The 25,832-nt window shown below is 46.2% G+C and overlaps 1 protein-coding gene across 1 annotated transcript in view; it reads left to right on the forward strand.

The window, feature by feature from the left end:
- LOC311226363 (E3 ubiquitin-protein ligase TRIM47-like) overlaps nucleotides 1-19,175 on the forward strand; it is a gene marked incomplete at its 3' end in the record, with an annotated part of 98,286 nt that extends 79,111 nt beyond the window's left edge. The window contains exons 13-15 of the mRNA XM_084311792.1: nucleotides 3,219-3,353; nucleotides 16,444-16,581; nucleotides 19,024-19,175. Of these exons, the coding sequence (XP_084167918.1) occupies nucleotides 3,219-3,353; nucleotides 16,444-16,581; nucleotides 19,024-19,175 (425 nt within the window). The remainder of the gene's footprint in view (nucleotides 1-3,218; nucleotides 3,354-16,443; nucleotides 16,582-19,023) is intronic.
- Between the last annotated feature and the right edge of the window lie 6,657 nt (nucleotides 19,176-25,832).

Here is a 25,832-nt window from a genome sequence, read left to right on the forward strand (position 1 = left end):
CTAATGGTGCTCTTCCACTGCACGGTTACAGGCTCCCCTCTCAGTGCCAACACACCTCACTAATGGTGCTCTTCCACTGCACGGTTACAGGCTCCCCTCTCAGTGCCAACACACCTCACTAATGGTGCTCTTCCACTGCACGGTTACCGGCTCCCCTCTCAGTGCCAACACACCTCACTAATGGTGCTCTTCCACTGCACGGTTACAGGCTCCACTCTCAGTGCCAACACACCTCACTAATGGTGCTCTTCCACTGCACGGTTACCGGCTCCCCTCTCAGTGCCAACACACCTCACTAATGGTGCTCTTCCACTGCACGGTTACAGGCTCCACTCTCAGTGCCAACACACCTCACTAATGGTGCTCTTCCACTGCACGGTTACCGGCTCCACTCTCAGTGCCAACACACATGCTGCACTAATGGTGCTCTTCCACTGCACGGTTACCGGCTCCACTCTCAGTGCCAACACACCTGCACTAAGTAGTAATAATTGTAAATGAGTTACCGGTAATTCTTGTTATTTGTCCGACAGTATTGTGTCCCAATGCTGGTGGGAAGACTACAAACGAGAAGTCTAGTCCTAGTTGCTGGTGTTCGCAGGCGTTTGCCTGACCGCAGCAGCTTGAACAAATGGGAGCTTTCTCAAACAGCCATCTCTTTCCCGACAATCCCCTCTGTAACTGAGGGGTACAATTCCCTGACTGTATTGAAAGTATGGTATCATTAAACCACTACTGAGTTATGTACTTTAACTACTGGCCATACAGTACACAGGTATATGTGATGAACACCCACACAATAACACGGCTTAACAAAGAAAGTCCTGTTTGGAATATTTATTAGAAGAGCAGCAATATTATATTACAGTATTGAGAATTAGAGTCGCGCTTGTAAGGCGAAGAATGTGCATGAATAGGTCAAGAGCGTAAGTCCATGAGCATATTACGATGGTGATAATTAATACCACCTGTAGCATAAGAATTATATAAGGTACACTCGTAGGTCAGCTGGAGATACTAAGGGGGTTCCCTCCGGTTGTAAGCCAGCAGGGGAGAGGAATTGTCGGGAGCAAAAGTCTGGATCAACGAGGAATAAAGAGACTCCAGGTACAGGAGACGGTGCAATAATCCCTTGGTCCTTAGACAAAGCAACAGCTATACTCCGGTATGCACTGCAGCATGGATGAAAGCTAGCCAGCCTCTGAGTCCTAGAGGCGGGCTCGACGGGGCTCCTCACAGGGTAAATCCCACACGGTAGTGGGGGTAGACGGTTCTCTGCTCCAGCAGCCACAGGACCAAAGCAATATAATCCAGCCGAAAAGGGCTCTGCATTCGTCGGTGTAGGTTATCCAGTGTACATATCCACACGGTTCTCGTCTAGGGCTCCTCGGATGGCGGCACAAGGTTAGGCCGCCCAGCCTGGATAAGCACACTAGCTCGGTACGATGAAACGTTGGTAATGCTGGTCACTGTAGAACGGTAGCCGCACGATACACTATACATAATAGACTATTACTTGATAATAGAATAAGTCGAACTCGACGATACAGCGTTAAACTCTGACACTTTAGCTATCAATTCGCACGCGGTCTCAAGGCTCTATTTAGGGGCAAAACGGGCCCACTTCACGGCACGTTGTATCGTGGTGAAGGCTTCAACTTGTTGGGGTAACACAACTGCTGTATCCACCTGCAACGTATTTATACGTAAGATGAATAATCTAGTGCCAACTAGAGCCAATAATTTCTGTCCCGTATTACTGCGCAAACCTGGGCATGTTGAGACATGTCTTAGCGGTGACTTTGAACTAGACATTGGGGGTATGGCCGTGGCGCCTAGGGGGGTCGCTGTCCAATAGGAGAACGAATATTATGGTCTGGCCTGTACTAGGTAAAGGGATATTCCGTGTATATGTACAAAGAATATACAAGGGATATCAGACGATATACAAATATTATACAATATATCTCAAGTAATAAATATATATATTCGGTTTAATCTGACCCTTTGTAACACCCTCTGTGCACGAACCCTTACATATGGTAATTAAACATTAAAACACCTGCGGCTTATAGTCCAGTGTGGCTTATATATGTACACACCATTCAATTTAGCTGCTGCGGCTTATACTCGGATGCGGCTTATAGTGCGAAAATTACGGTATTCGAACGAAGCTTCGAATGTCTATAAAAAAAATTACGTAATAATAAAATAAAAAATTAACTAAATCCACAATTTGAATAAAGTGATTAATCTGATTAAATGAGTCTATTTCTTTTATTAAATAAACTCATCAGTTTCGTCAACATAAATAATCCAATAAGGGCACGGTTGGTATGAAAGTGATGGTGATGTCTTATAGTATAATATTAGTGTAGCCTAATCTTTAACTGCAACTGTGAAGAAAACGCCCATTGGTTTAAACGGATTGAATAGACAAAAAAATAAAAGAAAAAATTCTAATGTTGATTTAGAATTCGAATGTCAACATTATGATCGAAGCTTCGAAGCATTCGGTACAGCCCTACAACGCATGCAGTGTTCTATCCAAAGCCTGCAGTGTTCTATCCAACGCCTGCAGTGTTCTATCCAACGCCTGCAGTGTTCTATCCAACGCCTGCAGTGTTCTATCCAACGCCTGCAGTGTTCTATCCAACGCCTGCAGTGTTCTATCCATCGCCTGCAGTGTTCTATCCATCGCCTGCAGTGTTCTATCCAACGCCTGCAGAATGTTCTATCCAACGCCTGCAGAATGTTCTAGCCTGACACAAATGGGTGTGCTAAGAAAAGATAACCACATAAAAAAAAAAAAAACAGTGAAGTTACTCACCTTTTGTAGGAGTAGTGATGTAATTGATATATAAATACACAATATCAAACCAATACAGAATTATAAATATACAATATCTTCTGTTGTGTGGCAGTGAAAGGGTTAACCTTCGGTGTATTGTCGCAGTGAGAGGGTTAACCGTTTGGTAGTGTGATAGTAAAGGGTTAACCTTCTGTAGCGTGGCAGTGAAAGGGTTAACCTGCTGTTGTGTGGCAGTGAAAGGGTTAACCTTCTGTGTATTGTCGCAGTGAAAGGGTTAACCTTCGGTGTATTGTCGCAGTGAGAGGGTTAACCGTTTGGTAGTGTGATAGTAAAGGGTTAACCTTCTGTAGTGCGGCGGTGAAAGGGTTAATTTGCTCTGATTTGATGTCCTGTATTTTTCTCCCAGACGCCTGTCCCCTCTCCCTGGACCCAAACACAGTGAGCGACGACCTGTCCCTGTCAGTGGAGAACAGGAAAGTGACTCATACAGGAAACAGACACGGCTACACTCGCCATCCTGAGAGATTCACTTCCTGGTGTGGTCAGGTGTTGTGCAGAGAGGGTCAGTCTGCACGCTGTTACTGGGAAGTAGAGAGGAGCGGCTCCTGGGTTCAGATAGCAGTCTGTTACAAAGACATCAAAAGAACAGGTGAAGAGTCATGGTTTGGAAACAATAACAAGTCCTGGGGTTTGAGCTATGGAGAAGATGGAGAGGAGTACGTGTTCAGTCACAATAGTGTTGAGACTAAAGTCTCAGGCCCTCGGTCCTCCAGGATAGGAGTGTACCTGGATCACAAGGCAGGTACTCTGTCCTTCTACAGTGTCTCTGTCTCTGACACCGTGACCCTCCTCCATACAGTTAGAACCACGTTCACTCAGGCCCTCTATCCAGGGATAAGTGTTGACTATGATGATGGAAACACAGCAGAATTGATGAAGATATGGTAGAACATGACACCATCGTATCTATTTTTAAATATAATTCATACCAATTAGAGATGTTCGTTATTATCGGCCGGTATTGGCATTAAAATACTTTTTTTTTCTTCTTCTTTTTAAATGTAACCTTTATTTATAACCCAGGCAATCAAGTAAGAACAAATTCTTATATACAAAAGCAGCCTGACCAAAGAGCAGGGGGGGGGCTGCAACAAAAACAAGGTTATGTGTACATGCATGCAAGTAAATAAAATACAAAATTACAGTAGCAATAGTATACAAGGAAAATTACAATAAATTAAATAAATTAATTTTTTTCCGATTTTTCTCCCATCCCACTGTTAGTCGTTATGCCCCCAACCCCCTTCCTGGTTGTTGCGCACCCCCCCCCCCCCCCCTACTGTTGGTCCGGGAGGCGTGTCTGCCTTCTGCAGCGCTGCTCCAGTTCCGCGTTGCCGTGTTGCGCTCTGATTGGCCGAGCGCCCGCATGCGCCGCGACCAGCTCCTCTAATCTAAACTCGCCTTAACGCAATTTATACAAATGGAAGTTGTTACAAAGGATCAGATTAAACCGAATATATATATTTATTGATTGATATATATTGCATAGTATTTGTATATCGTTTGATATCCCTTGTATATTCCTTGTACATATACACGGAATATCCCTTTAGCCCAGACCATAATATTTCATTCTCCTATTGGACAGCGGTCCACAGGCGCCAGAGCCATGCCTCCGGAGTCAGGTTCAAAGTCACCGTCAAGACATGTCTGTACAAGCCCGGCCTTGCCCAGGGCTACGAGACAGAAATGAGGCTGGCACTAGATTGTTCGCCGTGCATATAAATATGGCGCAGGTGAATACAGAAGCACTTAGTCTTACTTAGTCAGAAGTCAAGAGTTACCCAATAAGTTGAAGCCTCACCCACGATACTCCGTGCGGTGAAGTATGGCCTGTTTGGCCCCAGAATAGAGCATTGAGACCGCGTGCGAATTAATAACTGAATTGTCAGAGTTTGGCGCTATACAGTCGAGTGCGACATATTTCTATTAAGTCAGTAATAGTCTATTTGTGTATAGTGTATTGTGCGGCTAAAGTTCTACAGTGACCAGCATCACCAACGCTTCCTCGTATCAGCTAGAGTGCTTATCCAGGCTGGGCTGCTTTCATGGCGCTTTCACCCGAGGAGACCTAGACGAGAACCGTGTGGACATGTACACTGGATTAATCTACCCGACGACTACATAGCCCTTTGCGGCTGGATTATATTTGTTTTGGTCCTGTGATTTATGGAGCGGAGAATCGCCGACGCCTACACGTGTTGGATTTACCCTGTGAGGAGCCAAGTCGAGTCCGCGCCTCAGAGAGCCTGAGGCCGGCTAGCTTTCTTCACTGTGGAGCTACAGTCTACGGAGAACAGCTGTATTCGTCTGTGGATCAAGAGACTATTGCACCGTCTCCTGTACTTGGAGTCTCCTTAGTCATCGTTGACCAGACTCTCTACTACCGACAGATCCTCTACCCCTGCTGGCTTACAACCAGGGGGACCCTTCCAGTATCTCCCGCTATATATTACTAGTGTACCATAGATATAATTCCCTAAGATTCAGGTTGTATAATTACCTCCTGCGTAACCAGAGAATGGACATTCATTGTTGATTTGCCTACGCACATTCCTTTGCCTTACAAGTGCATTCAAAGTATAATAGAGAAGTATTATGTACCTTTTGCTGCAATAAATACTTAAAGACAACTTTGTGTAGAACCGGTTCATTGTGGGAAGTGTTCATTATATTTATATATCATGTACTGTATGGCCAGTAATTAAAGTACATAAAGCGGTAGTGGTTTAATGATACCATACTTATCAATACAGTCAGGGAATTGTACCCCTCAGTTACAGAAGTATTGATTACGCCGTAACGAATCATTAAAAAATATATACCGTTAACTGGAATATGTTGTGCCTTTACACATATGTTGGATTATGTCATGACAAAGCAATAAAAAATCGCATCGCCGGCTTCGCGGCTGCGTTGCCGGTCCACGACCCTCCGTGCTGCGATCGCTGGCAGCGCAGACTCTCACTGGGAGAGTGTAACGTGTGGGACATCGCACTACCTCTCTCCAGATCCTACCCTCGCTGTGCAGGCGCCCCGACCGAACTGAATTAGAAATAGGTCTTTATTTCTACACAGCGATGGTGTGTAGAGCAAGCACTTAATCAAATCAATCACATTTATGAATGGGAATTAGTATGCACTTTTATGGCAAGAGTATTCGTCGGTATATCAATAGAGAATGTCCAATCTCTGAAGGCGCAGGTGGTACATATACGACCTGGAATAGTTTAAGGAATAACTGCAATGATACTTTAATGATTATAGGCTGGATACACCAGGGGGGGTTAATCCGGTCGCTTGTAAGCCGACAGGAGTAGGAAGGGGGGGGGGATAGAATCCGGCTGCCTCATCCGGCCAAGGGTATCCCAGGTGAACCCACTGTAGTGCCGTTCAATGCGCCGGCGATCCTTGGACCACAGATGAAAGCAGATGGACTCTTTGTGGGCCGGCGTCCTCCGGTCCACGGAGGAGAGACGTGAAGCGACCTCGTCTTGCAGAGCGTCTCCTCACCTTGCGTCCTCTCCAGGGGGGGGGGTTCCAACACACGGCAGTGTCGGGGGTCTTTATCCATGGAATAATCAACATATACAAAGCATAATCCGTGCCGGGGAAGGCGGGCTGTCGTCGGTAGAATAATCCGGTATACAGGTCCACTCGCTCATCGGCTCTGGGGCTCCTCGGGTGCAGCTTCACGTGGGGTCAACCACCCTGGATAAGCAGCCAGTTCTCTGCCCGAAACGATGGGGTACTGACTACGGTAGTATTCTCACCGCACGAAGCACTATATATTAACAGACTATTATTAGCTTAATAGACTACGTCCAACTCGACGATATAGTGCCAAATATGACTATTCAAATATTAATATACACGATGTCTCAATACCGATGGTAGGCGAACTTGGCCTTACTCCCACACGTGGCGTCGCGGGGAGGCTTTACGTCTGTGACTCTATTGGAGGGTAAGAAACTGGACTGAAAAGGAAGTCCTACTTTAGTAGCGCAGTATATATACGCACTATGAACAAATAGTCCCATTAGTGGTGCGGTAGCCAGATTCCTACGCGGAACTAGGACTTGTTCGTACATGTTGAGCGGTACGTTTGAACTGGGTCTGGGGGTATGGCAGCCTGGCACCAAGGTCTCGACCAATAGTAGAATGGAGACTATTATGGGATGTTCAGTAGGCTAGAATGGATATTCAATGCATATTGTACAAGGAATATACAAGGGATATCAAGGAATATTAGAGAATATACAAATACAATTAAATATATATATATAAATAAATATATATATTTGGTTTAATCTGGCCCTTCACAACAGCCACCCCCTGATTGGTCCCAGACCTAATCAGTTAAACAGAGACAGATTAATCGCGTTGTCTATTTACACATAAGGGTTTGCTGTAGGGGTCAGTCAACTTCACAAAGTCATAGGGTTATAGGGTCATGGTCATCATCGATTGTGTCTGGGAGTCGGGGCAGTTCTATGAGCCTCGCCACGGGACGGGTGTAAGTGCGACCCTGGACGGGGGCACTTCAGCTGCTCGGACCTTGCCGTCGGCACCGGTGATCACTTTGCTTACGCGGCCGGCCGGCCACATAGCTCTGGGCAGTGATTGATCAATAATCATGACGACTGTTCCTTCTGTCAAATTGTCTCTCTCCTTTACCCACTTCTGGCGGGTCTGTAGAGACGGTAGGTAGTGCAGTAGGAAACTGCTCCAAAACTTGTCGGCTAATACTTGGCTGTACCTCCACATTCGTCGGCCGTTCGCTTCTTCAGGCCGGTACATTGTCTGGGGTAACGCAGGATCTAGCCGCCCCATCAGGAGTGTGTTGGGGGTAACTGGGTCGATATCCGCCACATCACTGGAGACGTAGCCGAGGGGCTTAGAGTTCAATACTCCCTCAATCTCCGTGAGGACTGTCATTAGGACTTCTTCCGCCACAGTCTGGGCCCCAAGTACTGCGTACAGGGCTGTCTTTATGGAACGCACTTCCCGTTCCCAAGTACCACCGAAGTGGGGTGCGTTTGGGGGGTTGAATTGGAAGTCAATCTGTGCTGGAGCGAGGTGGGTCTTAAGTTCTGGGCCCATAGCTTGGAAGCTCTCTCTCAGCTCTCTTTCGCCGCCTTTGAAGTTTGTCCCATGATCAGACAATAGGGTAGACGGTCTTCCTTTCCGTGATGTGAATCTACGGAAGGCCATAAGGAATGAGTCCGTGCTCATGGTCGGGAGAAGCTCGATGTGTATCGCTCTGGTGGTCATGCATTTGAATACAATACCCCACCGCTTCTCGGTTCCTCTTCCTTTCTTTATGTGCAGCGGGCCAAAGCAGTCCATACCCGTTGAGTGGAATGGCTTGTCACCGATTCGGAGGCGACATGGAGGAATGTCAGCCATCCTTGGTATGCTGGGCTGCGCGCGCCACTTGCGGCAGTCTAGACATGTTCGCTGGAAGCGTCGTACCGCCTCTCTTCCTTGTAGGATCCAGTAATGACGTCTGATTTCCGCGAAGACTCTTTCTGCTCCTGCGTGATGTACATCCTCATCGTATTTCTTTATAATCAGCTCTGTGACCTTGTGTCGGCTGTTCAATACGATCGGGTATTTAATGTCATCCGGTAGATTGGGGGCTCTGCGTAGGCGACCACCCACTCTGATGAGGGTATGAGCGTCGCTCTCGGGGGCCAGATGAATTAATCTGCTGTCGGATGGGACGGGCTTTCCTCCCTGTAGACAGGCCAATTCATCGGGGAACGAGTCTCTCTGGGCTCGCTGCAGTAGAAGCAATTCTGCTTCCTCGTAGTTAGCTGCTGACATATCAGCGGGGGACTTGCACTCCGGGTGGTACCGCAGGAATGTTCTTTGTTGTGCACTCTCTATGGACGTGCAATCGTCTATGTTAGGGTCGGTGGAGGCTATGGTGCTCAATCCACAGAACACAGACTTCTTATTTTCCACCTCCTCTGGACTTGCTTCCCTCGGGATAGGCATGGGCCACTGTCCTTCCGGGAGTCTTAGGAATGCGGGGCCGTCACTGTAGACATTGCGACGGGTGAGGTCATCCAGGGGCATTCCCCGGGTGATGACGTCAGCTGGGTTCTGTTTTGTATCAACGTAGCGCCACTCTGTTTCTCCGGTTAACTCTTCGGTTAAGTCTTGAATCTCGGTGACTCTGACTCCCACGAAGACTTTGTACTTGCATGAGTCCGATTTGATCCAGGCGAGTACTGTCGTGGAATCTGACCACAGGATTGTTCTAGACACCGGTATGGTGAGCTCACGTTGGATGAGCGTGGCTAGGTGCGCTCCGGCTAGGGCTGCGCAGAGCTCTAGACGTGGGATAGATTGTTGCTTGCGTGGGGCTATTCTCGAGCGGGCGAGGACAAATGCTGTGTAGATCTCTCCCCCCCTTTCTTGGGCCCGCAAGTAGGCTACTGATCCGTATGCGACCTCGGAGGCGTCACTGAAGACGTGTAAGTCCATTTTACATGTCTCTGGCCTCACCGTGGGTGGGAAGTAGCTTCGGCGCATATTAACGCCTGGGAGTGAGTGGAGCTCCATCTCCCACTCTCTCCAGGTGGATTTAAGGTGTGCGGGAATGGGGTCGTCCCAGCCCTGGTCCTTGTCCCACAATGCTCGTACAATCATTTTTGCCCTGGTGGTGTACGGTAGAATACATCCTAGCGGGTCATATTGTCGGGCGAGTGTTGTGTACACACTCCGTCTGGTGGTCGGCGCCGCCGCCGGCCTTCCCTGCTCCGTAGTCAGGGGCTTGTGTCTGTAGTGAAGCGAATCTGTTTTGAATCGCCACACCAATCCCAGGGTCATCTCCTGGGCTTCTCCCGGGATTGTAGCCATCCAGGTCTCGCTGCTGGCTGCCTTGTCCTCGGAGGAGAGGCTGCGCAGTACTTGCGGATCGCTGCTGGCCCACTGCCTGAGATCAAAGCCGCCTTTGATCAATGAGGCGCGGAGTTTAATCAGGAGAGCCTCGGCTTCTTCCTGGGTTGAAAGGCTTTGTAGACAGTTGTCTACGTAGAAGCTGTTCTTTACGCTGTGTCGGACCTCTTCGTCCGCTGCTGGGTCCTCTGCTACATGTTTCTGTAGTGCAAATGTAGCACAGCAGGGGCTGCACGTCGTTCCGAAGGGGAGGACTTCCCATTGGTAGATGGCTGGGTGCTCATCTCCTGGCTTCTCTCTCCATAGGAACCGTAACAGGGGCTTGTCCTCCTCTACTAATCTCACCTGCAGGAACATTCCTTTAATGTCCCCGCTGATGGCCACCTTTTCCTGGCGGAAGCGGAGTAGAACGCCGAGTAGGGAGGGGCCGAGTGTGGGACCGGGCAGTAACTCTTTATTCAGATTTTGGGATCCGATCTGGTAGCTGCAGTTAAATACTATGCGGTCTTTACCGTTGTGATGGACCTTGTGGTGAGGCACGTACCACGATTCAGTGGTCTGGTCAGCCTCTTTAATGTCCATCTTTGTGACGTGTCCCGCTGTGATGAGCTTCTCAATCTCAGCGCGGTATACACTCTCTTCGGCGGGGTTCTTGGCTAAGCGCCGCTCCGTGTTCAGCAGGTACCGTTCTGTGGCGTCTGTCTTGGCGTGGAAAGTAGGCATTCCTTCTCGCCGCAGGAGTGGCGTGGCGTATCTCAACACGCCGTTGACCGGGACTCTCTTGGTCCCTGTCTCGAGGAGGTGAATGGCGTAAATGTCATCTTTAGAGCGAATGTCTTTCTTTCCGTTCTTAAAGGGCATTTGTTCCAAGGTCCATAACCGCTCTACGTGTTGCAGGAGTGCGGTTTCTCCCTCTGTGACTCGGGAGTGGAGACATCTAGTGGCTGTACTTCGGTTGAGAGATTTGGCGAGCGGGCCTTGGAGAGTCCATCCCAAACGGGTCTCGACTGCTGCAGGACAGCCTCGGGGTCCGGTATGAACCCGGTCTATCGGGACAATGAGGTCTGCATGGTCGGAGCCTATCAACAGGGTCGGCATAGCATTGTCTATGAGCGGGATCGGTAACTTGCGCAGATGTGCATATTTCTCCATCAGCTTGGCGACGGGGTATGTGTACCGCGACAGTCCTATTTCTTGGCTGGTGAAAGCGTCTGTAATCTGGTACCGTCGCTCAGGCTGGCCGCTTGCTGCGATAGAGAATGAGACATTCTCGCCCTTTATCGTCTTCAAATCTCGTCTTATTGTCCGAATTGTCATTTGGGTTTCGCTTCCCCGCAGCCCTAGCTGGGCCGCAGCGGAGGCGAGCAGCAGGGTCTTCTCTGACCCGTCATCGAGGACGGCGTAAGTGTCCAGGACTTTATTCTGGTAGCTTAGTGTCACACGCACTACTTTTAGGAGTACTCGGGCTCCACTGCTGCTGGCGGGATCGATGTACATGACGCTCGCTTTGCTGCTGGATGGTGCGGGTGAAGGGCGCCGTCTGTTACTGTCGTGAAGTATGTCCAGATGGGCTCCATCGCACTTGGTGCACCTTTTCTTTAAGCGGCATTCGGCTGCCATGTGTGAGCGCGCACAGCGAAAACAGCGCTTGTTGGACTTTATCCATTGACTTGCTTCCTCCGCGTTCAGCTTGGGGAAGGAGTCACATTGCGCTAGCCAGTGTTCTTTCTCACAGTAGGGGCACACTATCTTCCACTTCTCCGTTCTGGAGGGGTACTGTGGCTCCTGCTGCTCGGTACTGACTCCGATTGGTGCATCACAGTCACCGATCTTCTTCCATCATTTAGTCGTCTGGTTCCTTCTCTGGAGCCAGGGGTGCTCCGTCCGAATGTATCTAGCCGTAGGCTGCTGACTTCTCTCGCCAGGAAGTCTGCTAGATCGAGGAGGTTCGGTTCGGGGCCATTCGGGTCTCGGTGGTCTCTCTGCCGCCTAAAACGCTCCTGTCGAGCGGGCGGCAGCTTCTCCAAGATCCTTTCCACATTTGAGTTGGCGTAAAGTTCATGCCTCCCCTTCTCTCTCTGCGCTCCCAACATCCCTACCAGGGACTGCACTCTGATGGACAGGTCGTCCAGTGCTCGATTGTCTATTGCTGGGGGTAAGCGGTCGATGTGTCGGATCTCCTGGATCACGTAATCCCATATGCGCCCATACCTCTGGTCCAATGCTACCAGCGCTGCTGTGTATGGGGTGGTGGAAGTCGCGTAGGCGAGCGCTATATTATGTGCGCGGGGTACCTTTAAGTGCTTCAGTAGGATGGCGTATTTATGGCGTTCATCCAATACATCCACCAACATGGTCTCCAGACACATGCGGAGTTCTGTATACTGGGCCCGGTTCTCTTGGGTGAAGTCGGGTACCATAGGCGGGCCAATGTATGACGCTGACTGTGGATACATCGGCGAGCGTTGGGGGAGAGGCCTCCTAGGCGAGTCTCCTCCCGCTCCTTGGTATGGGCTGGTACCGGCAGTGTACCATGGCCCGCTTGTCCAGGTGCTGTTCCTCGGTGCGGGTCGTGCGTCGTGCTCACCCGGGTATAGAGTCGGGGGTCTGTAGCGCAGCTCCGCGGGAGTATAGCCTGGGCTGTACCGGACCTCCTGGTCCGGTAGAGTACTGTGCTGTCGTCGGGCGTGGTTCTCCTCCTCTTCCTCTTCGTCTTCAGTTAGGTCATCCAGTGCTTGTAGTCTCTGGTTTAGCCTCTCCACAGGATATGCTGCTCCTTCCCGGTTGCTAGGTCTCGCTTGGACCGGTGGGGGGAGGTGGTCTGTGGGGGGTATAGACCTTGTCTGTTGGTCAAGTTCAGGGTTGTTTACTCGGCTAGGGGATGCCGCCCTGGAGGTGTGTCTAGACGAGTTCCTGGAGCCTCTGGCGGAGGGAGAGGGTGTTGTCCGTCTGATCAGCTGTTCTATTAGTTGCGCTTGCTGTCTGTCGCGCTCTGCGTCCCGTAGAGCACCAGCAGCTGCTCGCTGGCTGTCTGCTCGGTCTCGGGCCACATTCTCTTCTCTCTGAATGCGTCTTATTTCTAGACGTATATGCTCTTCTTCGCTCCGCTGCTGGATCTGCAGTCGGTCGCGTTCAGCAGCGGCGTTCAGGCTGATGAGGAAGGCCTGCTGTAGGGTCCTCTCTGCCTCGCTGGGAGAAGGCGGTTGTATAGGGGAGCCTTCCCTCGGGGTACTCCTTGCGGAGCCTTGGAGCTCTATCTCCACGGTGCTCTCCCCGTCTTCTTCCGTGCCGAGTTCTGTCTCGGTAGCGTTGTATTCCTCCCGGGACTCATCGGGGACTACTTCTTCAGTACTGGCGGGGTGTGAAGTCATGTCTGGTTCCCACTGGTCCCCACCGTGAACTTGGTCAGTTACATTAGAACCCGTAGGGGCCTCTATGGTCGGGGTAGTCTGGGCGTTGGGGTTAGACATACTTTTACTTTCTAGTTTTACCGCGTTTACTGTTAGTAGAAGACTAGGTTGTTGACTGACAGCGTAAGCCTCTAAGTACTGAGGGAGCCGTCGTTCGCGCTGCGGGCGTTGGTTAGGAGGATCGTTTCGTGGAGTGTTCATCATAGGCCATTTCAATATTAATAACACTATATTAATATTACACTAATTACCCTCCGGCTCGAAGGACCAATTGTAACTGAGGGGTACAATTCCCTGACTGTATTACTAGATATGATACTTACTACCACTACCTTTGTACTTAATATTCGGCCACCCAGTACACGGCATAAATATATTATGATGAACACTGTCACGTAGATGAAACGGATCCAACACAAATGTACGAATTAGAAATAGGTCTTTATTTCTACACAGCGATGGTGTGTAGAGCAAGCACTTAATCAAATCAATCACATTTATGAATGGGAATTAGTATGCACTTTTATGGCAAGAGTATTCGTCGGTATATCAATAGAGAATGTCCAATCTCTGAAGGCGCAGGTGGTACATATACGATCTGGAATAGTTTAAGGAATAACTGCAATGATACTTTAATGATTATAGGCTGGATACACCAGGGGGGGTTAATCCGGTCGCTTGTAAGCCGACAGGAGTAGGAAGGGGGGGGGGGGGTAGAATCCGGCTGCCTCATCCGGCCAAGGGTATCCCAGGTGAACCCACTGTAGTGCCGTTCAATGCGCCGGCGATCCTTGGACCACAGATGAAAGCAGATGGACTCTTTGTGGGCCGGCGTCCTCCGGTCCACAGAGGAGAGACGTGAAGCGACCTCGTCTTGCAGAGCGTCTCCTCACCTTGCGTCCTCTCCAGGGGGGGGGGTTCCAACACACGGCAGTGTCGGGGGTCTTTATCCATGGAATAATCAACGTATACAAAGCATAATCCGTGCCGGGGAAGGCGGGCTGTCGTCGGTAGAATAATCCGGTATACAGGTCCACTCGCTCGTCGGCTCTGGGGCTCCTCGGGTGCAGCTTCACGTGGGGTCAACCACCCTGGATAAGCAGCCAGTTCTCTGCCCGAAACGATGGGGTACTGACTACGGTAGTATTCTCACCGCACGAAGCACTATATATTAACAGACTATTATTAGCTTAATAGACTACGTCCAACTCGACGATAGTGCCAAATATGACTATTCAAATATTAATATACACGATGTCTCAATACCGATGGTAGGCGAACTTGGCCTTACTCCCACACGTGGCGTCGCGGGGAGGCTTTACGTCTGTGACTATTGGAGGGTAAGAAACTGGACTGAAAAGGAAGTCCTACTTTAGTAGCGCAGTATATATACGCACTATGAACAAATAGTCCCATTAGTGGTGCGGTAGCCAGATTCCTACGCGGAACTAGGACTTGTTCGTACATGTTGAGCGGTACGTTTGAACTGGGTCTGGGGGTATGGCAGCCTGGCACCAAGGTCTCGACCAATAGTAGAATGGAGACTATTATGGGATGTTCAGTAGGCTAGAATGGATATTCAATGCATATTGTACAAGGAATATACAAGGGATATCAAGGAATATTAGAGAATATACAAATACAATTAAATATATATATATAAATAAATAAATATATATATATATTTGGTTTAATCTGGCCCTTCACAACAATAGCGATCAGCCGGAGCCGAGGCAACGCTGACTCTCCGGGAGTCGAGTCCGCAGCCTCTTGCATTGGTGACGAGCACAATCTCCGCTACGCCACCTGACCACCCCGGAAAATTACAATAAATAAGGGAGAGAGAAGGAAAGAGAGAGAGGGTGAGATTGAGAACCAGAGGGAGAGAGAGAAGAAAAGGGGAGAAGCACAGATGTTTACATTTAGAATGCCTTGTTGATGCATCCAGTGAAATTAACATGTCAAAATTGGATATATATATTGCATATATAGTTTTCGGTTGATATCGGTATCGGGCCAGGCAACCCCCTCTAACACTCTTCTCTCTCCTTATTATTATTATTATTATTATTATTATTATTATTATTATTATTATTATTATTATTATTATTATTATTATTATTATTATTATCATCATCATAAAACGGGTGTGAAATATTACTCTCCATGTTATTTGGCCATATGCTACTTACTACCCTCTAGTGGCGAGCTGTGGTAACTGCAGAGTCTCTGCTCTGGCTTCAGTGTTGGATATCTATTCTTTTTTTTGTTCCTTTTATTGTTGCCTAATTCTGTCATAAAACGGGTATGAAATATGACTCTTCTCTCTCCCTATGGACAATAAACATGATGTTTGACCCATAAACCCAGTGTGTGTTGTGTTGCTTGATTGAAAACTTTATTAACAGATTGGAGAATGGGTACAATACAGTACGGCTCAATACACACAATTGTTAAGGGGATGCAGACTAGAGAAAGACTTTCGTCTTGTTTACATCAGGGTCCCCCATTTTCAATTAATCATAACATATATGACATACATGACATACAGATAGACAATACTGCTACATCTATACATTTATGACATACCAGATTTGAAAATACAGTACCGTTTGTGATACAAAAAGAGTCCAGAAAAGAGAGTATATACATTTGACGTAGAAACTACATTGGAGGAGGTTGGGTAGGAGGGGTGGGTGGGTGGGGGACACTGTACAAGCAAAACTGTACATTGGAATATTGACAAAACTATACTTGGTCATTTACTGTACATTGGAGGGGGTTGGGTTAGGACATTTACAGCTTGATAAACTAACAACCAGGAAGGAAAACGCACAATGGCAAGTGCAAAACCTTCACCAAAGATTTACAAATGCTTTTATTTTATATTGTTGGCAAATGACCATGGCATAAACGGAAATAATCAACTTGTAGGTGTAGGTTTTAAGGCACTTGGCTGCATCCATGTCACGCCTTAAAACTTACTTTATTCTGAATACATTTGGGAATACCTCTCCTACCTAATTTTTGCATTTAGTACATTTTAGTTTTGTATATATTATATATGTTGTATTATTGTTTGGTCTTTTGCTGTTTTGTGAAGCACGGTCTCAGGAGGGTCACAGAACCAAAGCATTTCACTCTAATGTACCTCATATGTGACAAATACAACTTGAAACTGGCAGCAGAGTGTCCAAGACACAGCGGCACCCTGGGTCCCTTTAAATGTGACCTCTGACCTCTCCAATGAAGAGGAGGTCCTGTCCATGTTCTCTGCCATCAAGGCCCAGCACCAGGGTGTGGCTGTCTGCATCGACACCGCTGGCCTGGCTCACCCAGAGCCACTGTTGAGCGGCAACACCAGCGGCTGGCGGGACACCATGGGTCTAAGTGTGGAGGACTTCTTTTAAATAACAAGGACATTTGTGTCGCTTGCACAACATTGACAACATTTATTTAAAAATATTTAAATTAATGGCACAATTCATAATTTAGTTAGAGCTGATCATATCTGTGGATGTCACTATAAAGTGACTGTTACACCGTTGCCACACAGTAAGTGTAAAGAGTAACTATAACCATATAATTATAACCTTAGAACTATGTCGTTTCTAAAGCATGTGGCATGTGCTTATCGTTATTGCAGCGGGAGTGCCAACATACCATTTTATATATGACCAATATTTTAAAATATGTTTTATTCTTATAATTATCTTCATGCTTATTATCCTAGGTGTCAAGGATAGACGGTAGACTGTTATTTGACAATAATACAGCTGTCTGTCTGTCGTAATCTCTCTCTCTCTGTTGTAGCACGAGCGGACATCGCGTAGTTACCAGTGCCGATGTGCATTTCTACAGTGCCACCAAATGCGCCGTGACGGCCCTGGCGGAGGGCCTGAGCCAAGAGCTACGTGACGGCCCTGACGGAGGGCCTGAGCCAAGAGCAAGCAGAATTATTGTTAAAAAATGCACATGCATTTCCATAGCTATGGATGAGTCCACTGACACCACTGAGAATGCTCAGTTGCTGGTGTTTGTGAGGTTTTAGTGAGTTTGTTTGTGAGAAGATTGAATCAGTTGTAAATTTTTTTGGAATACTTTAAACCCTTTTTTTGTGGAATATTTGATGCGGCCCAGCCTCACCCAGACTCTACCTCCAGCGGCCCCCAGGTAAATTGAGTTCGAGACCCCTGGTTTAGAATGATTCGATTAGATTCTTATATCTGTATGTTGTGTATGTCACAAATGTCATGAATTGAAAATGGGGGACCCTGATGTAAACAAGACGAAAGTCTTTCTCTGATCTGCATCCCCTTAACAATTGTGTGTATTGAGCCGTACTGCTGTACCCATTCTGCAATCTGTTAATTAAAATGTTCAATCAGTATATATTTGTTATTTATTTTTGGTATAGTGCTTAACAAGCATAATTTAATGTTGCCCAGATGTGGCCTGTTGAGGGGCAATACATATCAAAAGTTCCAAAACATCTATTGTATTTGTATGAGCCACTATATAAACATAGTAATTATAATATCTACATACATGGCATTTGATTGGAGGCTAGTCTCACTTTGTCCCACAGCACCATTAAAATGGTTTAGATGTGTATGTTGTTTATGTAAAAAAAATTATATTGAAAGTAACGCAATAGTTACTTTCTGAAGTAACTAGTTACTTTTATAATTTGTAACTGAGTAAGTAATTTAGTTACTTTTTGGAAGAAGTAACTAGTAACTAACTAGTTACTTTTTTAAAGTAACTTGCCCAACACTGGTCCTCACTCTAGTAATTTGTCTTCAACTATGACACTTTGTGATACTTAAGCAAGGCAGTCCATAAATGTATGCCGTCCATAAATCCTATGTGTGTTTAGTGTGTGTATGTTTGTGTGTAAGTGTGTGTGCATGTGAGCCGGCCAGTCGTCAGATGCAAAGAGCAAGAGGAGATCTGCTCATGTGTGGGTCTGTGTGGGGAGAGGGGTCCGGAGTCAAAAGGTCGGCAGGTCGGCAGGTCAAACCAAGCTGTGTGTAAAAACAGACTGGGGCCTCAGCCGGCACCACGAGTAAGTAGGTCAACCCAAAATGCGGGAGAGGAGAGAACAGACATAGAACACAATGTAGGATCTTAAATTCTATCACATCTTAATTCTATCACCTTATCAAAAGGGTATGACAGGAATTTGATGGTTGATATTCCTTCAAAACATTAAAAAGTGAAAATGGCAAGCTTTCGTAGAATGACCCCCCTTAGCGTTCGTTGCTATTTTTATGTAGAGTAATATATATATATATACACACACACATTTTACACATCCGATATCGGCGTTGTTTAACTCTCCAGCTTGGGTCAATGTTGAGCAAATTCACTTTTAATCCAAACCCCTTAAAAATCAAAAGAGGAAAGACATAGAATTTTAAAAAATGAATGTTTAATGACGTACTGTAAAAAAAAAAAATCAGTTATTTCAATTTTTTTTGTGATCAAATTTTTTTTTTTTTTTAAACATGAAACAGTTCACAACATAATACATAAGACACCAAAAACATCGACTCAACACTACAATGACAATAAATAAAACAGAGTGTACAATTAACACCTTAAGTCCCCTCCCTCACCACCCATCACAGCCACGACCCCCAACCCTCGAGAGCCCCAAGTCCGGTACCCCGGCGAGCCAGAGCATCATGCCTCTTTAACACCCAGACCTGCCGAGAGCCTGAACCAAGGGCCCCCCCCCCCCACCCCTAGCCAGTGACACTCACGACACAATCAAAAGTGGCCCAGAACACAAATATAATGAGTTTCCTGAGCCCCCTCCATCTACAGGCCCGGCAGCCGCAAACCCCGACCCCCGGGGGATCCACAGTCCGGCGCCCCCACGAGCCAAAGCATCACACCTCTTTAATGCCTCGACCCGCAGAGACCCCGAACCACAGCCCCCACCAGTCCGCGCCCACAACCACCAGACCCACATCTAAAAGGGGGCCCAGAATATATACATAATTATAAAGGTGCTATAGATAAAAAAAAGATCTGTAAATAATACATGTCACCAGACTCCCATGGGAAGTATCCAGATCTAGGGTTAAAGTGTGCAAACACACGCATACACTTCCCAAAGGGCTCAGCTGACCTACCACACATGAACTTCCCCAAGACCAAACAGACACGGGAGAATGTTTAAGAAATACTTTATTACAGGAAATATATATAGCATACAAGTTCATAAACCTAGATAAATGACTATACTAACTAACCTAATCTAAAAGACCAGTGCCCGTAGGCCTATGGTGAATAAAAGAGGAAGCGCTTCTCTGCACTGTAGGCCAACCCCAAGCTGCTACTCCAACCCCCACTATCTGTTCTGCCCCTAAAGCACTGCACACGTGGGGAATGGTGCAGGTCTGTAAATGGTCACAAATCCCCCCCCCCCCCCCCCCCGGTGGCCCGCACTCGCCTGCCGTTACTGGCCTCTGCACATATCACCATCCCCACAGGACAGCTGCCCACGCTCCCACCGGGACTCCATGGACCTCATCTAAGAGGGAAGAAGGGACAGCATGGCGCAGTACTGCGATAGGAGAGTCCAATACACAACAGTCTGAATTACACTTGCCTGTTAAACCGGCCAGGTAAGCATCTAGGTCCTCATCAGGACCATCACTGGGCGCGTCCTCTCAGGGTCCCACAGGTAAATCAACACAATTACCCCCACCCGCGACATACATCTTAGAGCTTTTTAGAAATGAAATAAGAGTATTGCTTTTCCCAAGAAAATTGTATTGATTCATACAAAATTGTTCCCCACAGTTTCCCCATTTGGAATGCACCCGATTGGATAATGACATGCTGGTGCTCTAGTACGACACCTAGATGATGGATGTCATAGCACCATTAACCTGCTTGGGAGCACCAGGTGGGTGGTAAAAGGACAATTCAGATGATAGGAGAGATGTAAAAAAATAAAAATCCCTAAACCACTTTTCCAATTAAATCAAGATAGTTACAAAAGAAAATCTTTATTATTAAAAACAAGTTACATAAAAACAAGTTAACAACACAACAGTAGTCCGACTCCAGGACTGTCCCGTCTCCTCATACCAGCCTAGGAGAAGAAAAGGAGGAGTCAGTCAATTAATGTCCTAACAGCAAATGTAAACAGTCTATGAGCCCGCTGAACTAGACAATGTACTAAATTAACAGAAGTAATACATTAACATTGGGAACTTCCCTTGCAAAAAACAGTATCATGGTAGCAGAGCCATCTGGGAGAAATTTTAATGAATGAATACTTATTTTTGCCTTAAATTTCCTAAAAATATGAAATCAGGTTGTCGTCTCCAATCAGTAAGAAATTGTATATATATATAAACACATTTTACACACAACACATTTGATTATTATAATGAAGCCTTGACACGATACGAGTTTGTATAGTAATGCTTTATTACAACATCACACAAAACAAAATCCCCATCTCACAACACATTCCCAAAACCCAAATATAGGCTAAATAATAACAGCCAGGGGGGGGTTGATATGTGCCTCTGGGCGGGGAACACACTGGGAAACCCCAGTGATATACGTAGCCTATATGCCTACTTGCACTTCAAATAATTGACAACAATAACAATAAGCACTCAGAAATAGGCGCCGATTTATGTTTCTGGCAGTGGGTGCTCAAAACAGTTGAATGCCCTACCCCCACACCCAAGATAAACTTTCTGCAATAACCATAGCCTACATGATTTGTTGCTATACGGATTTGGAAAAAGTTGTCAAACGCACACATTTCCGACACATGCGCAAACACACACCGTCTAGAACAAACACCCATTACAAACGCAGCTCTGCCTGTCAGCTGGTAGCCCGAGGCTGGGCATACAAGTCAAATTTCTCTGAGAAATAAGCGGACAATGATAAAAACGTCACTCGCCACTTAAAGAAATCAAGAGTGCATTTAACAACCTGAAAAACTTCGAAACACGGTTTATATTAACTTAATAAACAAAACGAGAAATCTACTTATGTCAACGAAAATGTCCAGTAGGCCTAACTAAATAACAGATATACATCTCCGTTACACGCAAGCAGCGTCTGATGGCCAACGACACTGGAGTAGATTTACAGTACTGTTTAGGGGTGTAACGGTACACGGAAGCCACGGTTCGGTACGATTTCGGTACACAGGAAAACAATATTTATGATTATTATATATTTATTATAATAATTATTATATAATAATTTTTTATTATGTTATACTTAGTTCCACCTAGGCGTGCTGCGGTAATCAGTCAGTGATAACGGTGTCATTCCGTGTTCAGGAATCCAATTTAGTAAATTAATTGTTGGAGTTTTCCTTTAAGAGGCAGAGATCAATAAAAGAAAATATACACTCGAGGGGGAAGAAACATGCTATTTCTGTCTCTCATTTCAGCACCATCGCTGTCCATCGTTATTATCTCCATCTCCGTTTATGTTTCTGAAAACACAGTTTACGTGAAGATGAAAGGCCCAAATGTGGAAGAAAATGTGCGTTTTGCTAAATATCTGGATTTGTGTGGACATGGCTTTAATAATAATACTAATAGCCAGAGGCTGGGCATGCAAGTCAAACTATTCTTACCACAGCTACTAAATATACAAAAATTTGATCGTTTTTCACTCACCATTGATGTTACTTCTTTACGAGGAAAGTGTTACTCCTTGCAGCCGTGCGCTTGATGAATTCATCTGAGATTACATCCAGGTTCCTCTTTCATGACACATTCTTGTGACGCGAGCTTGTAGACTAGTTCGAATGCCAGAAACATTTGACGCGCCGTTGTAGCACTTTTTTTTCAGTTTTTATCCCCGTCCCAATTTGGTCATTGTGCCAATTTGATGTCTGATCAAATCCAACAAAAAGTTCCTCTGGCTCCAGATTTTCAGTCACAAAACGGAAGCAGATAAGACCCCTGCTCTTTGACCGTGATTTCGGTCATCTCGTCCATAATCAGAGAAAAACCCAGCAGACTGTATTTCTTCAATTAACGTTCTCAGCACATCATGGCCCATTATTTCAGTCATCTCGTTTAGGATATCATCATAGCCACTTGCTTTCCTTACGAGACAGCCATGACTGTAATTCTGGGATATCTTGAGCACGCAAGTTTAGCAACTGGGTCAAATTAGACTCCTAGTCTGTTTCTCTAATAGCTAATCCCTGACACGAAAGATATTGGATAGAGGCTAGAATATCCAACAAAGCCATTCTCGCATCAGCCATCTGCTTTTGTTTACCAGCAGAAATTAACACCTGCATTAGCAGCGGCAACACTGCTAACAGCAGCTCGATGCAGATTTGACTTTGTGGAATGTACACCATGATACCAATGGTAATATAAATGGTATCTCCGTATGGATCAAAAGATGTATATTTGGTCATAACGGTGATGCCTATGATAAAAAAAACGTCTAAACTTTGTACCGTCTTTTACTAATATGCACTCTGCTACTAAGGAATCTACCTTGCCTATATTTGATTGAAAATGTTAACATATTGCAGAATGGGTACAATACAGTACGGCTCAATCCACAATTGTTCAGGGGATGCAGACCAGAGAAAGACTTGTCTTGTTTACATCAGGGTCCCCCATTTTCAATTAATCATAACATATATGACACAGATAAGACAGTACCGTTACATCCACCGTTTTCTGCCTCGCCGTTTAGGAGAACTAGCTTTGCTCGTAGCGGCTTTTGGTTCCTCTGGAGCAGGGGTCGGCAACCTGCGGCTCCGGAGCTGCATGCGGCTCTTTAGCGAATCAGCTGTGGCTCCCTGGTCAAAAATAATAATAATTAAAACATTATGGTTAACAAACAGTGAATATGACCCGACAGTATGTTTCACAAAAAGGCTGGCTTGCTAAGCAGACAAATAACTTTTTTTCACGTCAAATAGTAGTCAGTCGTAGCCTCAAGTACAGTCATTGTTGCGAGTTGAACTGTCGGAGCACGATGTACCATGATAAATTAAGGGATTATGCAAATGCAGGAATAAATTGCCTCTCCACATACCAATCTGCTTTTCTAGCTCCATATTGTAAAAATAATCATTGGCTAAAAGAATACTGCATGCATAATTGCAGAATAACTATACATGCTTAAATACAGCAGTGCAAAACAATTCATGGACTAGTGTTTCATGCAAGCGCACTGATGCCAAGAGTGCACTCAGCTGAATGTAGAGCGGTGTAGCACATCCTACCTCCTGGTCAGCAACATTGGTGCCACCCTTGCCCCAGAGACATACCAGAAGTAGTCCAACATAATAGTTTATATAAAAGGAACACTGCAACATTGGTTAATTAGCTTACCGTCTGTGGTAGATTTCTGTCAAATACCAAACTGTATATGTGTATATGTGTACAACAAACCAGAATGGCGGAAACACAGAGGTAAAATACATACACTTTTCTCCCCCGCTCCTAAAATACAAGAAACGAGACACATCGCTGATTTAGTAATGCAGCTGCTGGTTCAGGCTTCCTCTATCTCTGTGGAGGGGGGGTTGAAACAGGCAGACGCTTATCGAGTGAGAGATAGTGTCTCGTTTGATCTTCCTGGGAAAGTCAATAACATGGGTGATTTTACAACCCAGGGCCCTAGGCATCTGGTCCAAACAGATTGAATACAAAGAAACTGCCTGGAGAGACGCCAGATTGTCTCTGCTGAAACAAAGGAGCAGTTGATCAAAGAAAAGACCATTTGAATCCACTTCGTGACCTAAATCAGTTCAAAACGTCACGGTAGTGAGTTAGCCAATGAGAGCTGAGAATAAGTGTTCTCCAATAGGAACGCTCGAGGCGAGTTTTGGAAACACCCGCTTGCCGTAAAATTAGAGGCGGAGCCTAAATTGGATATAACCAAAACTCCTCGCCAGGAGAGAGACAGAACAACCCACAGACCCAGGAAGCAACAAACACACCCTTTTTCTCCACTAGAACCCAGCGAGGAGAAGAGACCGACGCAGCAGATCGGAGACGAGACATGTTTTTAGACAGATCTTTTTATTGAGAATTTAGCCTGAAATTCTACGAACCTCCGGCATAGAGGATGCAACTCGTATATTTCATTGCACATTATTTCTTTTGTAACATCTAATTGAAATCCTTTTTCATTAAAAACAGGTTCTTTTCAAACTGCTCAGATCTCGCTTCATTTCAACGGCCGCGCCGTATTTTCTCTCTGGGTAAGCAGAAACCAGATTAAACAGTGGTTATCTGCATTTGGCGAGAGTGGGAATTCCAAGAGCTTGTAAGATTTAAATCACAACGCAGAGTAGGAGAAGATTAAGCTAGGAATCCACTTCACGTCTTTTCCAGAGAGAGACAAGAATATGGGATACCAGTTTCCCCCATGTGCTGCGCGTTCAGTAGAAAGCTATCTGGCTGCACGTTAGCCTAGCTTAGCACAATGAATGGAAGCGGACAGTGCCGGTTAGCCTATAGGCATTGTCCAACTAACACCTCTCCCGAAGGCTAACCGGTGATGTCCTGCTGCCATTAATTGTGCTAAGCTAGGCTAACGTGCAGCCAGATAGCCTTCTACTGAACGCACAGCAGGGAAACTGGTATCCCATCTTCTTGTCTCTCTCTGGAGAAGACGGGGAGAGTGGGGCGAGTAGTGCCAAGGGGCATGTAGTTCCACCCCAGTTATCTAGAAAACCATAGAAGAAGTTGGTCATGTGACAACATATTTTTGAAGAGGCATCCATTTCATTCAACCTGCAGAGAAGGGAGACACCTGGCTTGAGAGGTTTGATTGAAAACTTTATTAACAGATTGCAGAATGGGTACAGTACAGTACAGCTCAAAACATACAATTGTTAAGGGGATGCAGACCAGAGAAAGACTTTCGTCTTGTTTACATCAGGGTCCCCCATTTTCAATTCATCGTAACATATATGACATACAGATAGACAGTACTGCTACATCTATACATTTATGACATACCATATTTGTAAATACAGTACCGTTTGTGATACAAAGAGCCCAGAAAAAAAAAAGTATACACATTTGCCGTAGAAACCGTACATTGGATTGGGTAGGTGGGGGGGGGACACTGTACATTGGAGGTGGTTGGGAGTGGGGGGGTTGGGTAGGAGGGGTGGGGGGGGGACACTGTACAACTGTACATTGGAATATTGACAAGACCATACTTGGTAATTTACTGTACATTGGAGGGGGTTGCGTTAGGACATTTACAGGGGCCAGTTTCGAATTGCTCCCGTAGGTGTTTTTTTGAGAGTGTTTTTGAAAGTGGGTAGTGATTCACATTCCTTTACAGCTTTGGGTAGGGCGTTCCACATTGATGTGGCATAATTGCGAAACGCGTTTAGTCCCTTGTTTGAGCCAAATCTGGGTTAAACATGATTTGTGGAGCTCCCTCTGGTGTTGTGATCGTGGTATTCACTGGGAAGTATTTTGACATGTACATGGGTACCATGGTCGTGTAGTGTATCTTGTAGACCAGGCCCATTGCAAGTTGCTGTACTCTGTCGTCTACTCTAAGCCATCCTAAGTTGTCAAAGTGGGCAGGGGTGAGGTGGGTTCTAGGAGTAAGGTCAAGCAGTAGTCTGACCAGTTTGTTTT

Source organism: Notolepis coatsorum (assembly GCF_963971535.1).
Source record: "Notolepis coatsorum genome assembly, chromosome: 1".
Taxonomy (NCBI): domain Eukaryota; kingdom Metazoa; phylum Chordata; class Actinopteri; order Aulopiformes; family Paralepididae; genus Notolepis; species Notolepis coatsorum.